Raw genomic sequence first — 21,913 nt, forward strand, 5'->3', positions numbered from 1 at the left:
CCAAGATCAAGCCCCGACGGCCCTTGGATCAACCATCCACCAATTCAAGATCAAGCCCCGACGGCCCTTGAAGAAAGCACCATCGTTCATCATCCGTTCATCCAAGATCAAGCCCCAACGGCCCTTTGGATCAACAACGTCGACAAATCCACACATCCAACCGTTCTTCAAGATCAAGCCGAAAAGCCCTTGAAGATCCGTTCATCACTGTTCTTCAAGATCAAGCCCAAAAGCCCTTGGAGATCCGTTCATCACTGTTCTTCAAAGATCAAGCCCAAAAGCCCCTTTGAAGATCCGCTCAAATCCACCTTCAAGATGAAGTCCACAGCCCTTGAAGAACGTTCATCCTTAGATCAAGCCCAACGGCCCTTTGGATCAATCACACATCGACAAATACACACCTTACGGAGATCGAATCAGAGGATCAAAATAGAGAGAGATTGTAACCCAAAATCATCAAATACTTAATATTTGTTTGTGCGCGTTTGTTCTTGTCTCTTTCGTTTCAGGAATTTTCCGTGTTCACAAATTGGCACGCCCAGTGGGACAATCTCTACCTCTCATCTCTTTCTCCGTTCAAGAAATTCGAGCACACTTCCAAAATTAATGGCTTCAAGAAAGGCTCAAACTGTTCCCGCAACTGGCGCAAAGAACAAGAGCGCCCTCGTCGCAACTAGTGTCACTTTGGGCATCACGACTCGAAGCATGGCAAGAGCTACTTCTGCCGCCTCTTTCACCTCTGCATCAACTCTGCCAAGGGAACAAAAGCACCCAAGGCACGAGCCTTTGATCACCTTAGCCTCACTAAGGGCACCAAGGGGGGAAAGCCCAAGGAAATACTCCGAATCCATGCTCTCCGATGCCGATTCAAGCAACAGTTCAGCCATGCAAGTCATGACCATTGGAGCAACTTCAATCGATGAGCAGCTGGCTCAAATGAATGAAGCAATCGCAAGGCTAACCCGAACTGTGGAAGAAAAAGACTTGCAAATTGCAGCACTAGTCAACCGACTGGAGGCGCAGGACGGCGATAAACCCGACCTAGAGGATGATCCACTAAAGGGAGGAGCTGGCGGAGACGAAGAACCCCCGGTGAAGAAAATCGATGGGAAGCCGGAGCCAGACCAAGCAGCGGCACTCATGGGATCTCTTTCTATCCAGCAGCTGCAGGAGATGATCACCAACACCATCAAGGCACAGTACGAAGGGAGCTCACATACCTCCTTGTTCTACTCGAAGCCATATTCCAAGAAGATTGATGCCCTAAGGATGCCAAGGGGTTATCAACCACCAAAGTTCATGCAGTTTGATGGAAAAGGAAACCCAAAGCAGCACGTTGCCCACTTCGTTGAAACTTGCAACAACGCAGGAACCGAAGGGGATTACCTCACCAAGCAGTTTGTGCGCTCGCTGAAAGGAAATGCCTTTGAGTGGTACACAGACCTAGAACCTGAGTCCATCAACAGTTGGGAACAATTAGAGCGGGAATTCCTCAACCGCTTCTATAGCACCCGCCGCAATGTGAGCATGCTAGAGCTGACGAGCACGAAGCAATGGAAGGAAGAACCAGTCATGGACTACATCAACCGATGGCGTAATCTAAGCCTCGACTGTAAGGACAGACTCTCCGAGATTTCTTCAATCGAGATGTGCATCCAAGGCATGCAATGGGGTTTGCAATACATCCTTCAAGGCATTAAACCGCGGACCTTCGAGGAATTGGCTACTCGGGCCCATGACATGGAGTTGAGCATCGCCCATCATGGGAAGAAAGAACCGATCGCCGACTACAAGAACGACAAAGTTCTTGGGACAAAGGTGGAAAAGGTTGCATGGAAACCCACCAAGGAAGCGATGACGGTCAACACAGCTCCCGTCAAAATCTCCACACGAGGCAAGGCGATTCAAACCGAAGCTTTTCGTGATCAAGAGATGCGTAGACGCACTTTGAAGGAGCTTGAGGAAAAGACTTATCCATTCCCCGACTCTGATGTGGTTGCCATGCTGGATGACCTGTTGGACAAGAAGGTGATCAGTTTGCCTGAGTGCAGACGACCGGAAGAGATGAATCGTATCGACAATCCAAGATACTGTAAATTCCATCGCTTCATCAGTCATCCGACAGAAAAATGTTTCGTGCTGAAAGATCTCATCATGAAGCTGGATCAGAAAGGAATCATCGAGCTAGATCTTGACGAAGTGGCGAAGTCAAACTATACCACCTTCACTTCTGGCTCTTCCGACTCAAAGTTTTCACCTCAACCGCTGGGGGCATCGTCCAAGACAAGCAAAATTGAAGGATGGACTCAAGTCACTCCTAAGAAATTGCACAAGAAGCATACGTCTCCTCCACAAGTCCGCCAATCGGAAAGGGGGCAAAGCAGCTCTTGTCAACCTTCAAAGCAACGTGAACGTGTTGAAGATGATGAAATTTCGACACAAAGATCGTCCGTCCCCATCACGATGCGTGATTTCTTGCCCGAAGACTTCTTCAATCACTCGGTCAAGGCTCCTTGCTATGAAGATTGTGAGGAACGCCTCTCCAAAATTGCTTGACAAATTCACCAAAGCTCCTTGTCTGTAAGAGCCTAAACTGCAAGACACAAAGCTCCTTGTCCGCACGAGCCTAAACTGTAGGACACGAGGCTCCTCGCCTGCACGAGCCTAAACTGCATGGCACAACGCTCCTGATCCGCACGAGCATAAAAGGCGACATCAACGCTCCTGATCCGCACGAGCATAAAAGGCAACACCAAATGCTCCTTGTCTGCACGAGTTGAAACTGCAAACGACACCAAACGCTCATTGCCTGCACAAGCTGAAACTGCAACACGGCACCAAAAGCTCCTTGTCTGCATGAGCTGAAACTGCAAACGGCACCAAAAGAAAATACCAAGAAAAAAATATATATGTATGTATTTGAACTACGTTACGACTTGATCTCTTCTTTGGAGGGGTACGTAGGCAGCTCAAATATTCAAAATTTGAGTTCAGTCACATCAAAATAAAAAGAATAAATGTTTTATTTAAAAAAAAAAAAATATATATATATATATATATGTATATATACACATGTTTTATGTATCTAAAAAAAAAAAAAAAAAAAAAGAGAAAGGAAAAACAAATAATATATATATATATATGTTCTCTATATAGCAGCAATAAGCCCATCAAAAGGAGGTTGTCCGAGTCCAATCCTATTGTCCAAATCCAGCTCCAAGAAGAAGACCCAAGATCACCTGCTACAAATCCAGGCCCGCTTCTCAAAGCCCAACCTCGACCGGCCCCAAACCCGTCGTCACCAACGAGGTCCAGAAGGTCTTCAAAAGCTTCGATGCCAACAGCAATGGCAAGATCTCGGTCAACGAGCTCGGCATATTCCCCTTCTCGGCTCTCTCGACATTCAAATTCCCAACAGCATCCAATCAAATCCATAACAAAATTGCTCAATTTTTCCTCAGTTTTCTTGAAATCCCAAATACCCTAACATGGCAGTATCGGTGATATGTTGCATTGCATCAAAGGAGGGTTGCTGGATTGGCCTACAAGGTTTAAGATAGCTCTGGATGCAGCAGAGGGTCTTTCTTATCTGCACCATGATTGCGTTCCAGCGATTGTTCATAGAGATGTGAAATCCAACAACATATTGTTAGACGGCGATTTTGGAGCGCGAGTGGCGGATTTTGAAGTAGCCAAGATGCACATCAACCAAAGCAGAGGCTTCCTGGGTCCTCCAAGAAAGCCTTACCCAATTACAAATCCCGGTGTGGCTCTCTCTCCGGCATAATCCCCAGTGGCATTTTCAGAAATCTGACTTGTCTCCGCGCTCTCAGTCTCCGTCTCAACGCTTTAAGAGGTCATCCGCCTTCAGATCTCTCTTGCAGGGCAACCTTTTCTCCGGCGAAATCCCGGAGTTTGTGTACAGTCTGCACGACTTGGTCCGGCTGAACTTGGCCTCCAACAATTTTTCATCGTCGTTTCCAACAGCGTCAAGCTTGGTGTAGCTCTTGAAGGTGTGGACCGTACACTTGGCCTCGATGGTGTCGGCGCTCTGAACATCATGGTGATCGGAGAGAAAGACCTCTTTTGGAGCCGTGAAATTGCCTCCGGCCGCCGAGCGACTCCTCCGGCCGATGGTACCACTGGACGTGGACCTTGACGTTGGAGCCGCGGCTGTCGGCCTCGATGCGCTCGATCTTAGCCACGTATGACGGCTTCCCCGGCTCCGACGGCCGCATCAGGACGCAGTCCCCGGCTCTGATGGTTCTGTTGATGGGTTTGACGGTGTAGGAGTCGAACGTTCGTCTCGGAGCTTTGGGTTTGGCCATGGCGGAGATTCTAGAAGCTCATCGCCCGAACCAGACACGCAGAATTTGGAATTTGGAACTTGGAATTCGTGGCGGAGCTGCCAATCCTGCCATAGGAAGAGATTTAAGCTTTCCGGTGGTGCTATTGCCGGTATTGTGATCGGATCTGTGCTGGCTTTTCTCGTGATTGTTATGTTTTTGATCTTTTTCTGCCGAAAGAAGAAGAGCAAGAAGACGAGCTTCGTCGACATTGCCACCGTGGGAAGTCGAGATTCCTGGCAAGAAGCTACCCGTGGAGTCGGAGAATGGAGGATATGGATTCGGTGGCGGATGCTACCGCTACGGCGGAGGTGGAGATCTGGGCAGAGGCAGACCGATGAAAATTTATGGGATCCATCCATTGGCATTGATGATACGTGTAGCAGCTCTAGTTTGCAGAAAGATCTCGCTAGCCATATTGAGCCGTCATGGTTTTCCAAAGGAAGTGATGCTGAGAACCTCGTGAAAGCGTTTGTAGCTAAAGATGAAACCTCGTCTAGCCGATCAGACAATATTGAATCATCTATCACCTCATCAAGTCAATTTCCTGCTTCTTTTAAACAATTGAAATTTGAAGCGTGTGCCCCAATAGGAAGTGGTTCGGTGACATGGAACCAGCCATCTGCTTTACTTGCCAGGGGTGCTACTCCAGCTTCTTTCACAGACAGGATGAGCACTTTGGTTGACGAAGAGCAGCATGGCAAAGGGTACAAACTGAAGTGCTACACACAGCAAGAGGCACCTCGTTCCAATAACATGAGCGAAGCCACAAGTGGCTGTGAAAATGGGACAAGCAGGACTTTTCATCACCACTTGGCTTTCCCATTTCTTTTGCCCAGCGAAGATGCTCCGCTCCAAGTCAGCCCACTGCATATTTTCCACCAGCTCTGCATCTTCCTCTGCACCGCTCTTCTCTTGCACCCTCCTCCGTCTCTCGCCTCGCAGCTGCCACCAACTTCAAAGACCGCTGTCAAACGACTAGCCGGCCGAGAAGCTCTTCCTTAAACTCCAGCTCTCCGTCCGTCCTTGCTCCGCTCCCTGCAAATTCCCCAGCCCATCATCGAAATTTATACAAAAAAATAATAATAGAAAATGGAATGGTGGATCAAAGATGGGGTACAGGCAGATCAAAAGTTTCTGGTGGTGCATGGGCACCATGTGCAGAAAGAAAAAAAAAATTGTAAAAAAAATTAAAATAATAATAATAAAAAAAAATTAAAATAAAATAAAATAAAATAAAATAAAATAAAAAAAATGATGGAACTTGGTGCATCCAGCACCAAAAGAAAAACAAGAAAAAAAAATGCATAAAGAGAAATAGAAGGTCCATTTTATTTATTTTTCAGGAAATTTTTACATAAATTTGCATTATACATACCTTAAAAAAAAAAAAAAAAAAATCAAATCAAATCAAATTTACAAGAGGGTATCTTCAAGGACGATCAGGTGCCGCCTTACCACTCGGCAGAGCTCCAGAAATGAGAGGCGCCGAAGGTTGACTATTTGAAGCCACACCACTCGGCGGAACTCCAGGAAGAGGAGGCACCAAAGGTTGATCATTTGAAGCTTCATTACGCGGTACAGCCCCAGAAGACGAAGGCAAATGTTGTTGGAACAAACCCACAAACCTCCGATGATCAAGTAAAATCTGACCATCAGATTCCTGCATCTGGTCAATTTTCCTCTTCATGTTTGTGGCATAGTTGTGTGCGAGCTTGTGCAACTGTTTATTCTCATGCTTAAGCCCTCTAATCTCCTGTTTGAGACTCATCACTTCAGCCGCCAACGATTCAACTTGACGGGTTCGAGCAAATAGGCGTTGGGCCATGTTGGACACAGAACCCGCACACTGCACACTAAGAGCCAGGGACTCCTTAACAGCCAACTCATCAGACCGCCTGGAAAGTAGTCTGTTATCTTTGGGAGTGACAAGGTTTCGGGCCACCACCGCAGCGGTCATATCATTCTTCATCACCGAATCCCCAACGGTAAGAGGACCAGTGGGGGATATGAAAGATGGGCGCCATATGTTGTCTGGAGAAGGCGGGACTGCCTCTTCACCAAGATTCAAGTCAAAACGACGGTCGGAGGGTCCAGACATTTTCAAAGTGTTGAAGGAAGAAGAGATCGGACAAATCAAGATCTTAGAAGTACAAGAGGGGAGTTTTCACAAGCGAAAATTCAAGTGTGCTTTGAAACAAACTGCATGCCTCTATAAAAAATCAGCACTCGACGGGATTTCAGAGATCGAAGAGGTGAGCTCAGAATTCGAAGAGGCCATTCAAAAATCGAAGAGGCAAGCTCAGAAATCGGAGAAGCATCTTGCTTTTCCAGACGCGTCGGCACCCATCATACGCAAACTCAGCTTTACGGAAATCACGGGTAATTTATCGAAGCGCCGATCCCAGATATCGAAGAGGCGCCAGTCTTTTTCAGCCACGTCAGCACCCATCACACGCAAACTCAGCTTTGCGGAAATCACGGGTAATTTGTCGAAGCGCCGATCCCAGATATCGAAGAGGCGCCAGTCTTTTTCAGCCGCGTCAACACCTGTCACATGTACACTCAGCTTGGCGGAAATTACGGACAATTTGTCGAAGATTTCTGATAAAGAAGAAAGCACGTGAAGCCATATAGATCAATCACGCATTGGTTGCCAACACGAGCGAAAGAATAGTACCTCTACAGGTATCAAAGAACTTCCTATAATTGTCTACATTCACCTTCCATAGCAAGGCAGACATACAGAGCCTTTCTTCATCTCCAAAAATGTTTTCCCAACGAAACCTCTCGAGTCATTCAGCGTTCCTTATTCCTTGGGGTACCTCTACAAGCCAATGACTCCAAAGCAAAAGTATCTCATATCACCAGGGTAGAAAGCAAGAGTATCTCATATCATGCGTTCTACCTGTCATTTCCTTTGTCCTTGTTCTTACCTACAAAGACAAGGATAAAGAAAACAATATGCCGGAACTTCCACTCAAACTCGGGTAAGGAACCGACTGCTTGGAACCCTTCCCTGATTGCCTACCTAGCACTGCTCTCGAGTAATCGTTTCCCACTGCTGCTGTACTTTCAAAGAAACTGCCACATCTGCTTGGAGGACAGATAAGGCAAGTGAAAATGATACCTTGCAGCATGTGGAGACAAGGTGCAGAAGGAACAAGCAGAGAAGAATGCGGTCTGCACGATCAACTCAGCAGAAGGAGTCCGAACTGAGGAACTCGAGAAGCTGCCACATCTGCCTAAAGAAACAAGCAGAGAAGAATGCAGCATGCACAGTCAACTCAGCAGAAAGAGTCTGAGATGAAGAACTCGAGAAGATGCCGCATCTGCCCGAGGACGGTGAACTCGTTTTGACCCTCAAATTCTTGGGTCGACTTACTAGGCGTTGTGGGCTGCACGTGCCGATTCACCACCCTTGAATCGAATCCTTAAAGATCAAGTCACCAACTGGAAGAAGAGTTCATCAATCTTGAAGATCATACCGTTGACCAAACTGCTTAGGTGTGAATTAGAAAGATTGAACAAAGAAACAGGTTGTCACCTTTACCTCGTGCCTGCTTGCCATGTGTTCGAGTCAACTTTCAAGAATCAAGCCTCAACGGCCCTTGAAGAAGTCTCCAGCCAAATTCAAGATCAAGCCTCGACGGCCCTTGAGGAAATCACAAGTCCGATTCAAGATTAAGTGTCTACCACCCTTGAATCAAAACCTAGTTCAAGAACAAGCCTCAACGGCCCTTGAAGAAATCTCCAGCCCAATTCAAGATCAAGCCTCGACGGCCCTTGGATCGACATCTACAGTAAGGGACTTCAAAACGCATCTCCTACACGTGACAAGCACATGTATACGACGTGCCTTGAAGTGGGGGCATTTGTAGACATCGAAATTTCGGTAAATAAATGTTGACCGGTAAATCAAAGTGTCAACGCTCATGTATTACATAAATTTTACACGTAACGTGTGACTCAACGAAAATTGAAATGAGTTGGAAAAGTCATCAAATAGGACACGTGTCAACACCTGGCAGAAACGACTTATTTCATCTGGAATATTATATTCAAAATTAGGCCTTGGAAAATTCTATAAATACAAGCCCATTTCATTCATTTGAAAAAAAGACCAATTCATATTAGACCTTGAAGCTCTGAAGCTCTGAAACGCCGAAGCTCTCAAGCATCCAGATTCCCGAAGAATCAAGAAAGTGTTCTTCATTCTTCGTTCATCGTTCTTCCAAGATCAAGCCCCGACGGCCCTTGGATCAACCATCCACCAATTCAAGATCAAGCCCCGACGGCCCTTGAAGAAAGCACCATCGTTCATCATCCGTTCATCCAAGATCAAGCCCCAACGGCCCTTTGGATCAACAACGTCGACAAATCCACACATCCAACCGTTCTTCAAGATCAAGCCGAAAAGCCCTTGAAGATCCGTTCATCACTGTTCTTCAAGATCAAGCCCAAAAGCCCTTGGAAATCCGTTCATCACTGTTCTTCAAAGATCAAGCCCAAAAGCCCCTTTGAAGATCCGCTCAAATCCACCTTCAAGATCAAGTCCACGGCCCTTGAAGAACGTTCATCCTTAGATCAAGCCCAACGGCCCTTTGGATCAATCACACATCGACAAATACACACCTTACGGAGATCGAATCAGAGGATCAAAATAGAGAGAGATTGTAACCCAAAATCATCAAATACTTAATATTTGTTTGTGCGCGTTTGTTCTTGTCTCTTTCGTTTCAGGAATTTTCCGTGTTCACAACCACAAAAGAAAAAGGCAATGCAAGAACCCCAAAAGAAAAGCAAAAGGAAAAAAAAAACAAAAAAAAAAAAACTTTGCGCGACGTAGGTACACCTACGTCGTGAAAAACAACTTTGCGCAATGTAGATCTACCTATGTCGCGCAAAGTTTTTTTTTTTTTTTTTTTTTTTGTGGCCCTTTTGCTTATGAGTACAAAATAAATAAATTAAAATCTACTTAGTAAATATATACACCGTTGAACTTGATGGGAAACGCATTGTACGAAATTAGTTTCAACGATCCAACCATCAAACTTGTTTGCATATACTTCGAGATCACATACGCTAAAAATCGTAAAAAGAAAACATTCAAAGATCAAGTAATGGGACAAAACTTTTCGACGGTTACAAACGAAAAAACACAATTTAACGATAGTGTTAACTCCGATTTTGATGATTTTTTTACAACTACACTCCTTGATCCTATATGAATACAATGAACTAATTCAATGGTCAATTTAAAATATTTACACTAGTGGATATCACAAAATCTTATATTATACTTAAAGAAAGTATAAATAAACTAAGTATTAGTGAATCTATTGTTTTGATGCGATACACATTATACAAAGCTAGTTTCAACGATCCAACCGTCAAACTTGTTTGTATATGCTTTGAGATCGCATATGCCAACAATCGCAAAAAAATAAACATTTAGTTATCAAGTAATGGGGCAAACCTTTTCAACAGCTATAAACGAAAAATCACGATTTAACTGTTATTTTAACTCCGATTTTAATGATTTTTTACAGCTACACTATTTAATCCTATATGAATACAATGAACTAATTCGATCGTCAATTTAAAACATATACACAAGTGGATACCACAAAAGAAAAAGGCAATGCAAGAACCCCAAAAGAAAAGCAAAAGGAAAAAAAAAAAAAAAAAAAACAAACTTTGCGCGACGTAGGTACATCTGCCTTGCGCAAAACAGCTTTGCGCGATTCATGTGTACCTACGTTGCGCAAAGTTTTTTTTCCCCCTTTTGCTTATGAGTACAAAATAAATAAATTAAAATCTACTTAGTAAATATATATACCATTGAACTTGATAGGAAACGCATTGTACGAAATTAGTTTCAACGATCCAACCGTCAAACTTGTTTGTATATATTTTTAGATTGCATACGCCAAAAATGCCAAAAAAACAAACATTCAAAGATCAAGTAACGGGACAAAACTTTTCAACGGTTATAAACAAATAATCATGATTTAACGGTTATTTTAACTCTGATTTTAATGATTTATTACAGCTACACTCCTTGACCCTATATGAATACAACGAACTGATTCGATTGTCAATTTAAAATATTTACACAAGTGGATACCACAAAATCTTATGTTATACTTGATGAAATTACAAATAAACTCTTAAGTTTTAGGGAATCTATCGTTTTAATGGGATACGCATTGTACAAAGTTTTTCACAACTAAAATTCTCAAAAGTTTTTCACATTTTTTTAATCATGAATAACCCTCCAACTCACATTAAGAAATTGAAACAATTGACAAGCCCCAATTTTCATAGAACAAAGAATGAACACATCTATCACTACATTAATCATGAATTTAATTTCCGCATATTTTGATCTCAACAGGTAATTAGTCAATCACAAACAAACAAAAAAGATCAAAATTTTCAATATATTGGGTAATATTAAGCAAAATTTCAATACAATCATATATAAAAAATGGAAGAATACCAAAATTTCAAAACAGTTTTGCGTGACTCAGGATTCACCTACATCGCGCAAAACAGCTTTGTGCGATGTAGGTGCACCCTGTGTCGCGCAAAGTTGGGAAAAAAGCTGTAAAACATTCTTGGTTTGGCGCCAAAATCTTGTGCGATGCACTAAACGTCGCGCAAACAGTCTTTGCGTGATGAAGATTGGCGTCGTGCAAAACGGTTTTACGCGACGCCAGTCTTTGTCGCGCAAAGTGTCGTTGCGCAAAGACTGTTTGCGCGACGAAATTTGCTGCGTCGCGCAAGTTGCCGTTGCGCAAACATGTTTTTGTACTAGTGAGTGCACTTCTCTATCGGTGATTGCTTTTGGAACAGTGAGTCACCATTTTACTTTTTGTTATTTACCTATCCCTGCCATGGAAAAGTACTTTTTCACCGCGGGTTAGCTGCCCTCTACTCCTTGTCACTTCCATCATTGGCTTGATGCCTATTAGTTGCCAAATAACCATATTTAAATCCACCCTGGGCTGCTGCCTTCACCAGCCCAAAACAAATAAGCTTTTTGCACACCTGGGCTTTAATTGAATTGAGCCCAATATTAATTATCCCCCCGAACAATCCAACAAGTAAATTTCCTCGTTCTCTCGTATACCTTTTTTGTTTTTGAGGTGTTTATTTATTTGGCCGAAAAAGAAAAATGCATTGATAGTTAGAAATAGTTTTTAGCTTAAATGACTAATAAGACAATATACCCGAGGTTCTATTTTCATGGCTCCTCCTTTAGTTCGCTTCTATAAATTAAATAGACATAATTAAGGACCCATCTCATTAATTTATTTTGTGCTTGGGAAATTTGAACCAGTAAACACACATATGGATTGACGTTGAAGCCAAAGTAACTGTGCTGGTATACAGAACATAGCCAGAGGTGGCCTAAGTTATTTAAATGTGTATTGCACTAAAATCCAACTGCTTGTTGCCCAACTTTGGTGATACACTCGGTGTTAGGGTTTCATTTTGTCTCCACTATCTCCTCCCCTAAGCCCATCTCCCTATTTAATCCGTTTCACCATTTGCTTCCATATCAACTCATGCATCAATATCTCTCTATATATCTTAAATGTTAGTACAAGTACCATACTACCATGGCTAAACTCGGTCTTTTCTCCCGGACCGATCTCCAGAACTTAGCTCTCTTACAACAAAATCAACACCAAACCCAGTTATCAAGCCCTAATTTGGTCCCCAAAGCCTGGATGTGGAACCCTAAGCCAGTTCAAGAACCCGAAGATGACTCATGGGAGGTGAGAGCCTTCGCGGAGGACACTGGTAATGTAATGGGCACCACATGGCCTCCAAGGTCTTACACTTGCACATTTTGTAGAAGAGAATTCCGATCCGCCCAAGCCCTAGGCGGCCACATGAATGTGCACCGCCGCGACCGGGCCCGCCTCCACCAATCCCATCCTCAGATGAACCCGGCAGCAATCTCATCAGCTTCCACTACCTCACTCATAATCCCAACTCAAGAATTTGTGAATTCAAATGGTGGATTATCCCTTGTTTACCAATTGCCAAGCCCTAGTAGTATAAATGGTGCATCCTTCAATACTGCGACAACTTGGATGAGCTCAAGTAGCACAAATGGTCATGGTGTTGAGTCATTACCATCCATTCTTCATTCAGTTTCACCCAATATTCCACCCCATGACTACTTAGTGTCAGTTGTGCCACCAGCTGGAAGAAGCAATTCTAATTCCCAATATTGTCACTCAAACAAATCATCAGCTCATGATGATCCGGAACCCTCAACGTCCGGAACAGAAAATGGCAATTTTGAAGAGCTTGATTTAGAGCTTCGGCTTGGGCATGGTCGACCGGCAATACCATCTTGATTCTTCGACAAACAAGAAATTAAGGGACGATTGATATACAAGCTTATTAAGGCGGGTGTGTCTGCAGCTAGAAGTTGGAGACAATTCATATATATATATATATATATATATATATTCATGTGTATGTCCGTAAGAGTAAGACGCAGTATACCCTACCTAGCTAGCTTTCACAGAAACCTGTTTGAGATTATTTATTTATTTTGTATGATTATTTTCTTGTTTGATATAACTAATTATTCTTATGGTTTGAGAGTTTTGAAGCTCGTTACAAATGTAAGAGAAGAATTAAGAAGCCACTAAAGGCATATAATACCTTAATTATAACTAATAAATTCAAAGAAAATCAAGGTTTTATAATTAATTCTGGAATAAATTTGTATATTTTATATTTTAATGAAACAAAATGTTTTTAGTAGTAGTGATGGGGTGAGATAACAGCTTGCAGTGCAGTGTCATTTTCTGTTACAGATTTCTGGGTAAAGACTAAGGGGTCTCTGTTATGCTGCTGTCTCTGCGCATACATTTCCGTGGGGATTATTTCTATGTACGTGTATTAGGGCTTAAACTCCGCCGTGTAAGTTTATCTTACATTGCCGGTCCCAAGCCCGGATAAAGGAGGAGGGGGAGGGCGTCAGGTAGTCGACAGCCGGCACTCCATGATTACGTCGAATCCTTATGAAAATGAATCCAGAACGAAATCGCGCTAAAGCTAGGGCGTCACCCGTAAGTGGCGCGCTGTGTGGCTCGAGCACAGTGATAAATGAGCAAGGGTCGCTGTATCTCCATCGGCACCCGGATGCAGTGTTAAATGAGCAAGGGGGCTATAGAAACTTCTTTTCGAACGACTCCACTCAAAGTTGTTTGGGAGTATATGCTCCTATCAACTTTACACGGGACACACAAAAGAAGTACTTTGATCCTATTAGACGGGGAAGGGTGAAGAAGCTAGGACAGAAGGGTAGAGTTCAAGAGAGCAAAATGCGTTTAGGAACGTGGAATATAGGAACCTTGACGGGAAAATCTATGGAAGTAGTAGAAGTTATGGTGAGGAGAAGGATAAATATTATGTGCCTACAAGAAACTAAGTGGGTTGGTTGTAAGGCAAAGGATCTAGAAAACTCAGGGTTTAAACTATGGTATTCGGGCACAAATAGAACGAGAAACGGTGTTGGCATCATCGTGGACAAGACCTTGACACAAGATGTTGTAGATGTCAAGAGGGTAGGAGATAGAATCATGGCAATCAGGATTGTAATAGGACAAGAACTTATCAATGTGATTAGTGCGTACGCACCTCAAGTAGGGTTGGATACGAGTTTGAAGGAGAAATTTTGGGAAGACCTTGGAGACTTGGTGCAAGGAATTGCTCAGACGGAGAAGTTATTTATAAGAGGAGATTTAAATGGACACGTGGGCAGGGAGACAGGCAACTATGGAGGTTTTCATGGTGGCCATGGTTTTGGGGAGAGAAACGAGGATGGGGAAGCTATCTTGGATTTTGCAATGGCATATGATCTCTTCTTAGCCAACACCTTTTTTAAGAAGAGAGAAGAACATGTGATCACCTACAAGAGTGGGTCGTCAAAAACACAAATAGATTTTCTTCTAATGAGGAAAGGGTATCGTATAACTTGTAAGGATTGCAAAGTTATACCAGGAGAGAGCGTGGCTAATCAACATCGCTTGTTGGTGATGGATGTACATATCAAAAGAGTGAGAAAAAAGAACAAGACTTGGAAGTGCCCAAGGACTAGATGGTGGAATCTAAAAAAAGAAAAACAAGCCATTTTCAAAGAGAAAGTAATCACCCAGTGTGTGTGGGATAGAGAGGGGGAAGCTAACCAAATGTGGGATTCCATGGCTAGTTGTATCCGAAAAGTAGCAAAAGAGGTATTAGGAGAGTCCAAGGGCTTTGCCCCACACCAAAAGGAATCTTGGTGGTGGAATGAGGAGGTACAAACAAAGGTGAAGGGTAAGAAGGAATGTTGTAAAGCCTTATACAAGGATAAGACCGATGAAAATGGTGAAAGGTATAGAAAAGCGAAGCAAGAGGTGAAGAAAGCTGTGAGAGAAGCTAAGTTAGCGGCTTATGACGATATGTATAAGCGACTAGATACCAAAGAAGGAGAGTTGGATATCTATAAACTAGCTAGAGCAAGGGAAAAGAAGACAAGGGACCTAAACCAAGTGAGGTGCATCAAGGATGAGGATGGAAAGGTTCTTGCTACAGAGAACGCGGTTAAAGACAGATGGAAAAGTTATTTTCATAATCTTTTCAATGAAGGACATGAAAAGAGTGCTTCTTTAGGGGAGTTGAGTAACTCAGAAGAGTGTAGAAACTGCTCTTTTTATCGTAGAATCCGGAAGGAAGAAGTGATTGTAGCTTTGAAGAAGATGAAGCATAGAAAAGCAGTAGGCCCAGACGATATACCAATCGAAGTGTGGAAAGTTTTGGGAGAGACAGGTATAATATGGCTCACTGACCTTTTCAATAGGATTTTGAAAACGAAGAAGATGCCAAATGAGTGGTGAACGAGCACTTTGGTGCCTATCTACAAGAATAAGGGCGATGTACAAAATTGCATGAACTATAGGGGTATTAAGCTAATGAGTCATACAATGAAGCTCTGGGAGAGAGTCATTGAGCATAGATTGAGGCAAGAGACACGGGTTTCGGACAACCAATTCGGGTTCATGCCAGGGCGCTCAACCATGGAGGCAATCTATCTCTTACGAAGATTGATGGAAAGATATAGAGATGGGAAAAAAGATTTACACATGGTCTTTATAGATTTGGAAAAAGCGTATGATAGGGTCCCAAGAGACATTCTTTAGAGGATTTTAGAGAAGAAAAGAGTACGAGTAGCATATATCCAAGCTATACAGGATATGTATGAAGGAGCAAAGACTGCCGTAAGAACTCATGAAGGACAAACCGAAAGATTTCCCATAACTGTAGGATTACATCAAGGCTCATCCTTAAGTCCTTACCTTTTTGCGTTGGTAATGGATGAGTTAACAGGACATATTCAAGATGATATTTCTTGGTGTATACTTTTCGCAGACGATATAGTGTTGATAGATGAAACTCAGGAAGGGGTAAATGCAAAGCTTAACCTTTGGAGAGAAGTGTTGGAATCTAAAGGTCTTCGCCTAAGCCGATCAAAGACAGAATATATGGAGTGCAAGTTCAGTGCAAATGGAGGCCAAAACGAGTTAGGGGTGAGGATCGGAGATCAAGAAATACCAAAGAGCGACCGTTTTCGTTACCTAGGATCTATCTTGCAAAAGAACGGAGAATTAGATGGAGATCTCAACCATAGAATACAAGCTGGATGGATGAAGTGGAAGAGTGCATCCGGCGTGTTGTGTGACCGCAGTATGCCACTGAAGCTCAAGGGAAAATTTTATAGGACGACATTAAGGCCGGCGATGCTGTATGGCACAGAATGTTGGGCGGTGAAGCATCAACACGTACACAAAATGGGTGTAGCGGAGATGAGGATGCTTCGTTGGATGTGTGGGCACACGAGAAAGGATAAGATTAGGAATGAGGATATCCGGGGTAAAGTAGGAGTAGCCGAAATTGAAGGAAAGATGAGAGAAAATCGGTTACGGTGGTTTGGACATGTGCAAAGAAGGCCTACTGACGCTCCGATTAGAAGATGCAACTATGGGACAGAGGTTCAGGGCCGAAGGGGTAGAGGAAGACCTAGGAAAACTTTGGAAGAGACCCTAAGAAAAGACTTAGAGTACTTGGATCTAACGGAGGACATGACACAGGACAGAACACAATGGCGTTCTAAGATTCATATAGCCGATCCCACTCAGTGACTTGGATTTTCCAAGTCTCCAACCGAGAAGTTTTCCTCACTCGGGAAATTAAGGGAACACTACCTCAATCTACATGGTCCACTCACAAAGTTTCAACAGACAAGCTTCAACATACAAGCTTCAACAAAAGAAAATTCAAAGAACTTAGCGAAGAAGGCTTTGGTGTATTTAACACAATACGTTGAAATGAAGGAAAGCTTATTTATTGATATCCCCGATAAGTTACAAATATGTACATATACTTGAGTCAAAATAAACAAACAAGAGGGAGCCTTCACAAATGTTGCTTAGGAGAAGTCTCAGCAGTCGGTAGAGCCCCAGAAAGAGAAGGCACTGGAGGGGGATCATTCAGAGCCTCAGTACTGGATAGAACCCTAGAAGGAGGAGGCATCAGAAGTTGATCATTTGGAGCTTCATTACGCGGTACAGCCCCAGAAGACGAAGGCAATAAATGCCTTTGGAACAAACCCACAAATCTCTGATGATCAAGTAAAACCTGACCATCAGATTCCTTCATCTGGTCAAGCTTCCTCTTCATGTTTGTAGCATAGTCATGTGCGAGCCGGTGCAACTGTTTATTCTCATGCTTGAGCCCTCTAATATCCTGTTTGAGACTCATCACTTCAGCCGCCAATGATTCAACTTGGCGGGTTCGAGCAAATAGGCGTTGGGCCATATTAGACACAGAACCTGCACACTGAACACTGAGAGCCAGAGAATCCTTAACAGCCAACTCATCAGACCGTTTGGAAAGTAGTCTGTTATCTTTGGGAGTGAGAAGGTTCCTGGCCACTACCGCAGCGGTCATATCATTCTTCATCACGGAATCCCCAACGGTAAGAGGACCAGTAGGGGAGACGAAGGATGGGCGCCATATGTTGTCTAGAGAAGGCGGGGCTGCCTCTTCAACAAGGTTCAAGTCAAAACGACGGTCGGAGGGGCCAGACATTTTCAAAGGTGTTGAAGAGAGAAGAGGTCGGACAAATCAAGATCTTAGAAGTGCAAGAATGGAGCTTCTACTGGTGGATATTCAAGTGTGCTTTGGAACTTAATGTCAGCCCCTATAAAAATCTGCACTCGACGAAGCTTCAGAAATCGAAGAGGCGCTTGCTCAGAAATCGAAGAGGCGTTTGCTTTCTCAAAAGCTGGGCTGCTCAGAGACCACGAGGGTCGATCTCAGAAATCGAAGAGGCGTTTGCTTTCTCAAAAGCTGGGCTGCTCAAAGACCACGAAGACCGATCTCAGAAATCGAAGAGGCTTGCTTTCTCAAAAGCTGGGCTGCTCAGAGACCACGAGGGCCGATCTCAGAAATCGAAGATGCACCTACTTTTCCAGCCTTGTCAGCACCTGTCACACGCACACTCAGCTTTGCGGAAATTATGGGCATTCTGTCGAAGATTTCTGGCGAAGTAGAAAGCACATGAATCGTACTGTTCAATCACCCACTTCCCACACGCAACAGTAGCTCATGGGTACCACAGATAACTTTGCTAAAGTTCTCTGACAAAGTTGAGACACGTGAAGCTTGCAGCTCCCACTACATTGCTCTGACCAAGAAGGGTAAAAGAATAGCAAAGAAACAACACTAACAAAGTTTAGACACATAAATTTTGAAGGTCTAGCTACCATATTATTACCCACAAGGGTAAAGGAACAATACCACTGCTGGATAATTGGAAAGTCCCGGTGTGTCAACCTCTGTGCTTCGTGGCAAGGTAGACTAGCAAACATGCCCAACCTTTACTCACATTCGAGAAAACACTCCCAACAAGATTGCTTGCTCCAAAATCGAAGAGGCACCGCCCTCCGAATCTCGAGAGCCAGACTCCCAACATGATTACTTTCTCAAAAATCGAAGAGAGGGTAAAGGAACAGTACCATTGCTGGATAATTGGAAAGTCTCTGGCAAGGTAGACTAGCAAACATGCCCAACCTTTACTCACATTCGAGAAAACACTCCCAACAAGATTGCTTGCTCCAAAATCGAAGAGGCACCGCCCTCCGAATCTCGAGAGCCAGACTCCCAACATGATTACTTTCTCAAAAATCGAAGAGACACCGCTCTCTGAATCTCGAGAGCCAGACCCCCAGCAGGATTGCTTTCTCAAAAATCGAAGAGGCATCGTTCTCCGAATCTTGAGAGCCAGATCCCCGACAGGATTGCTTGTTCGAAAACCGAAGAGGCACTACTTTCTCAACTTCAAAAGCTGGATCTCCATGGATAAAGCTTGTCTGTAATCTTCACACGCAACATCAGCTTTCTAGATACCACAGACCACTTTTTCAAAGTGCTCTGACAGAGTTAAAACATGTGAAGCTGGCAGCTCCCACTACCGTACTATGACCAAGCAGGGTAAAGGAATATCATTATTACTTGATGTTAGGGAGACTCCTATATATGTCGACCTCTATCCCCAACGGACAGGCAGACCTGTAAAAATGCTCAACCCTTTCTCTTATATGAGAGGGCACTTCCAATGAAGCCTTTCGAAATATTCAGCTTTCTTTCCCCCCGATAATACCTCTGTAAACAAGCTATACTAGAGCAAGAATATCTCATATCATCAGGATTAAAAGCAAGAGTATCCCATATCATGCTTTTTCCCTGTCTTTTCCTTTGGCCTTGTTCTTACCTGCAAGACAAGGAGAAAGAGAGCAATCAGTCAGCACTTGGAATCAAGCTTCCAGCCAGGAACTGACTGCCTGGAACCCTTTACTTGATTACTTACCTGGCATTGCTCTCGAGTACTTATCTTCAACATCTTATGCTTCCAGGGAAGATACCGCATCTGCCTGAGGAACAGATAGGGCAAGTGAGAAGGATACAAGGAAGCATGTGGAGACAAACGTAACAGCACACGTGCCGATACATCCACTACTCTGTCAAAAGAAAAAGTATCCCATATCAGCAGGGTCGAACGTACACTAGATTTAATGGACTTGTTTTGACCCTCAAATTCTTCAGTCGGCCTTATACTCTGGAGGAAACCAGAACACCTTCCAGCCCAGTTCAAGAATAAGCCTGTGGAAAGTTACTTCTTCAAAACCAAAAGTATCCCATATCATCTCTTCTCATTTTTCTTCTCTTTATCCTTCATGCTGCCTGCAAGATAGGGAGAATGTGAACAATCAGCCGGAGCTCTGATTGCTTACCTTGTCTGTCACCTCTTTCAGCAGATCCCCTAGCTCGGCGACTTGGGGGACTCCTACTACATGGTTTGTATCGCGCTTGACCAAGCTTAAAACTACAAGTAAGCTTCAAGTGAAATTGATACATTACCTTGTGCATCTCCACCAGTTACAGATACCACCCCTGGATGGAGGAAGAGTACTTTCAGAGAAGATGCCACATCTACCTATGAGACAGATAAGGCAAGTCAAGACGATACCACACTCCGGTACTTAGAAGTTTCGTGGTTACGAGATCATTCTCCCACAATATTTCCTAATGTCATTTGTACTAAATCATTCACTTGTACTCACTAAAGGAGAGCTTGAACCTATGTACTTGTGTAAACCCTTCACAATTAATGAGAACTCCTCTATTCCGTGGACGTAGCCAATCTGGGTGAACCACGTACATCTTGTGTTTGCTCTCCTATCTCTATCCATTTATATACTTATCCACACTAATGACCGGAGCAATCTAGTGAAGATCACAAAAAGTGACCGTTTTCGCTACCTAGGATCTATCTTGCAAGAGAACGGAGAATTAGATGGAGATCTCAACCATAGAATACAAGCTGGATGGATGAAGTGTAAGAGTGCATCCGGCGTGTTGTGTGACCGTCGTAGGCCATTGAAGCTCAAGGGAAAATTTTATAGGACGGCAATAAGGCCAGCGATGTTGTATGGCACAGAATGTTGGGCGGTGAAGTATCAACACGTACACAAAATGGGTGTAGCGGAGATGAGGATGCTTCGTGAGATGTATGGGCACACGAGAAATGATAAGATTGGGAATGAGGATATCCGAGGTAAAGTAGGAGTAGCCAAAATTGAAGGAAATATGAGAGAAAATTGGTTCCGGTGGTTTGGACATGTGCAATGAAGGCCTACTGACGCTCCGGTTCGAAAATGTGACTACGGGACAGAGGTTCAGGGCCGAAGGGGTAGAGGAAGACCTAGGAAAACTTTGGAAGAGACCCTAAGAAAAAACTTGAGTACTTGGATCTAACGGAGGACATGACACAAAACCGAGCGCAATGGCGTTCTAGGATTCATATAGCCGACCCCACTTAGTGGGAAAAGGCTTTGTTGTTGTTGTTGTTGTACGTGTATTAGGGCTTAATTTCCATAAAACCACAGAAATGCCAATTATCCCGAAAACCAAGTCCTGATTTGAGCATTTGATTGGTTAGCCAACCATTAATAATTGCATGCATTAAAGGGGTTCCGACTTCCTAGTCATTTCTGATAAATTCATAGAAGAGTTCATATATATCATGGTAAAATGCATTTACTTATGTTCTGATCTACGTGGATGTTGCCGGCAGAGAAACCTTATTTCCAACATCTTTTATTATGAAGGGTTTTGTGTTCCAATATACAGTTAACTTACACCACCAAATTATGATATTTCAAATGTTTTATTCGTAATCATTCTCCTCTATCATATATATTTCAAAATTTAAGATTTCCAGTTTCAATAATACAAAAAAAAAAAGAAAAAAAAACAGAAAGAAACTAGAACATATTCATTTGATATGAAAGGAAATATATGTGTTCCATATTCAAAAAATTAGACCAGTATTCGTCAAGACTAGGGATGGGCAAAATACCCATGGATATGGGTAACCGCGGTTACCCACCCATTTAAAGTTGATGGTTATGGTTATGGGTAACCGTTTAAACAAATAAACGGTTATGGGTATAACCGTTTATTCATGAAATTTAAATGGGCGGTTATGGGTATTATCCGCGGTTATAACGGGTATCCATCGGTTATGGTTAATATTCATGGTTCTAACGGGTATCCATTTACCCATTTAATTTAATATATGTAAAATTAAAAAAAAAAATTAAAAACCCTCAGAGTTACAACTCTGTTACTCTCTTTCTCCGCCTTTCGACTCACTCTCTCTCTCCGTCGCTCTCTTTTTGTGAGCAGCCTGGTTCACTTGCTGTACGGGTTTTACATCTTTGTTGCTGGTTATTTCTCTGAAGAATCAATCATTCTATAAAGGGCATTTCCCATTTCTTCAATCCACTGGTAAATTTGATATCTTTCTCCATAATTTTATAATTGTCAGGTTAGTTTTTCATTTTTTGGATGATTGGTTTCTATCATTTTCTCTTTTTCTGGTTATATGTGAATGATATAGCAGTCGTTGGATTGATTTGGAGCCTCTG

The 21,913-nt window shown here is 43.1% G+C and overlaps 1 protein-coding gene across 1 annotated transcript; it reads left to right on the forward strand.

The window, feature by feature from the left end:
* Positions 1–11,977: 11,977 nt before the first annotated feature.
* Positions 11,978–12,727, forward strand: LOC114822180 (transcriptional regulator SUPERMAN-like). The gene has a single exon (XM_029096400.2). The coding sequence runs from the start codon at positions 11,978–11,980 to the stop codon at positions 12,725–12,727; it is 750 nt and encodes a 249-aa protein (XP_028952233.1).
* Positions 12,728–21,913: the final 9,186 nt, after the last annotated feature.

The sequence above is a fragment of the Malus domestica genome, chromosome 16 (genome assembly GCF_042453785.1).
Source record: "Malus domestica chromosome 16, GDT2T_hap1".
Classification (NCBI taxonomy): domain Eukaryota; kingdom Viridiplantae; phylum Streptophyta; class Magnoliopsida; order Rosales; family Rosaceae; genus Malus; species Malus domestica.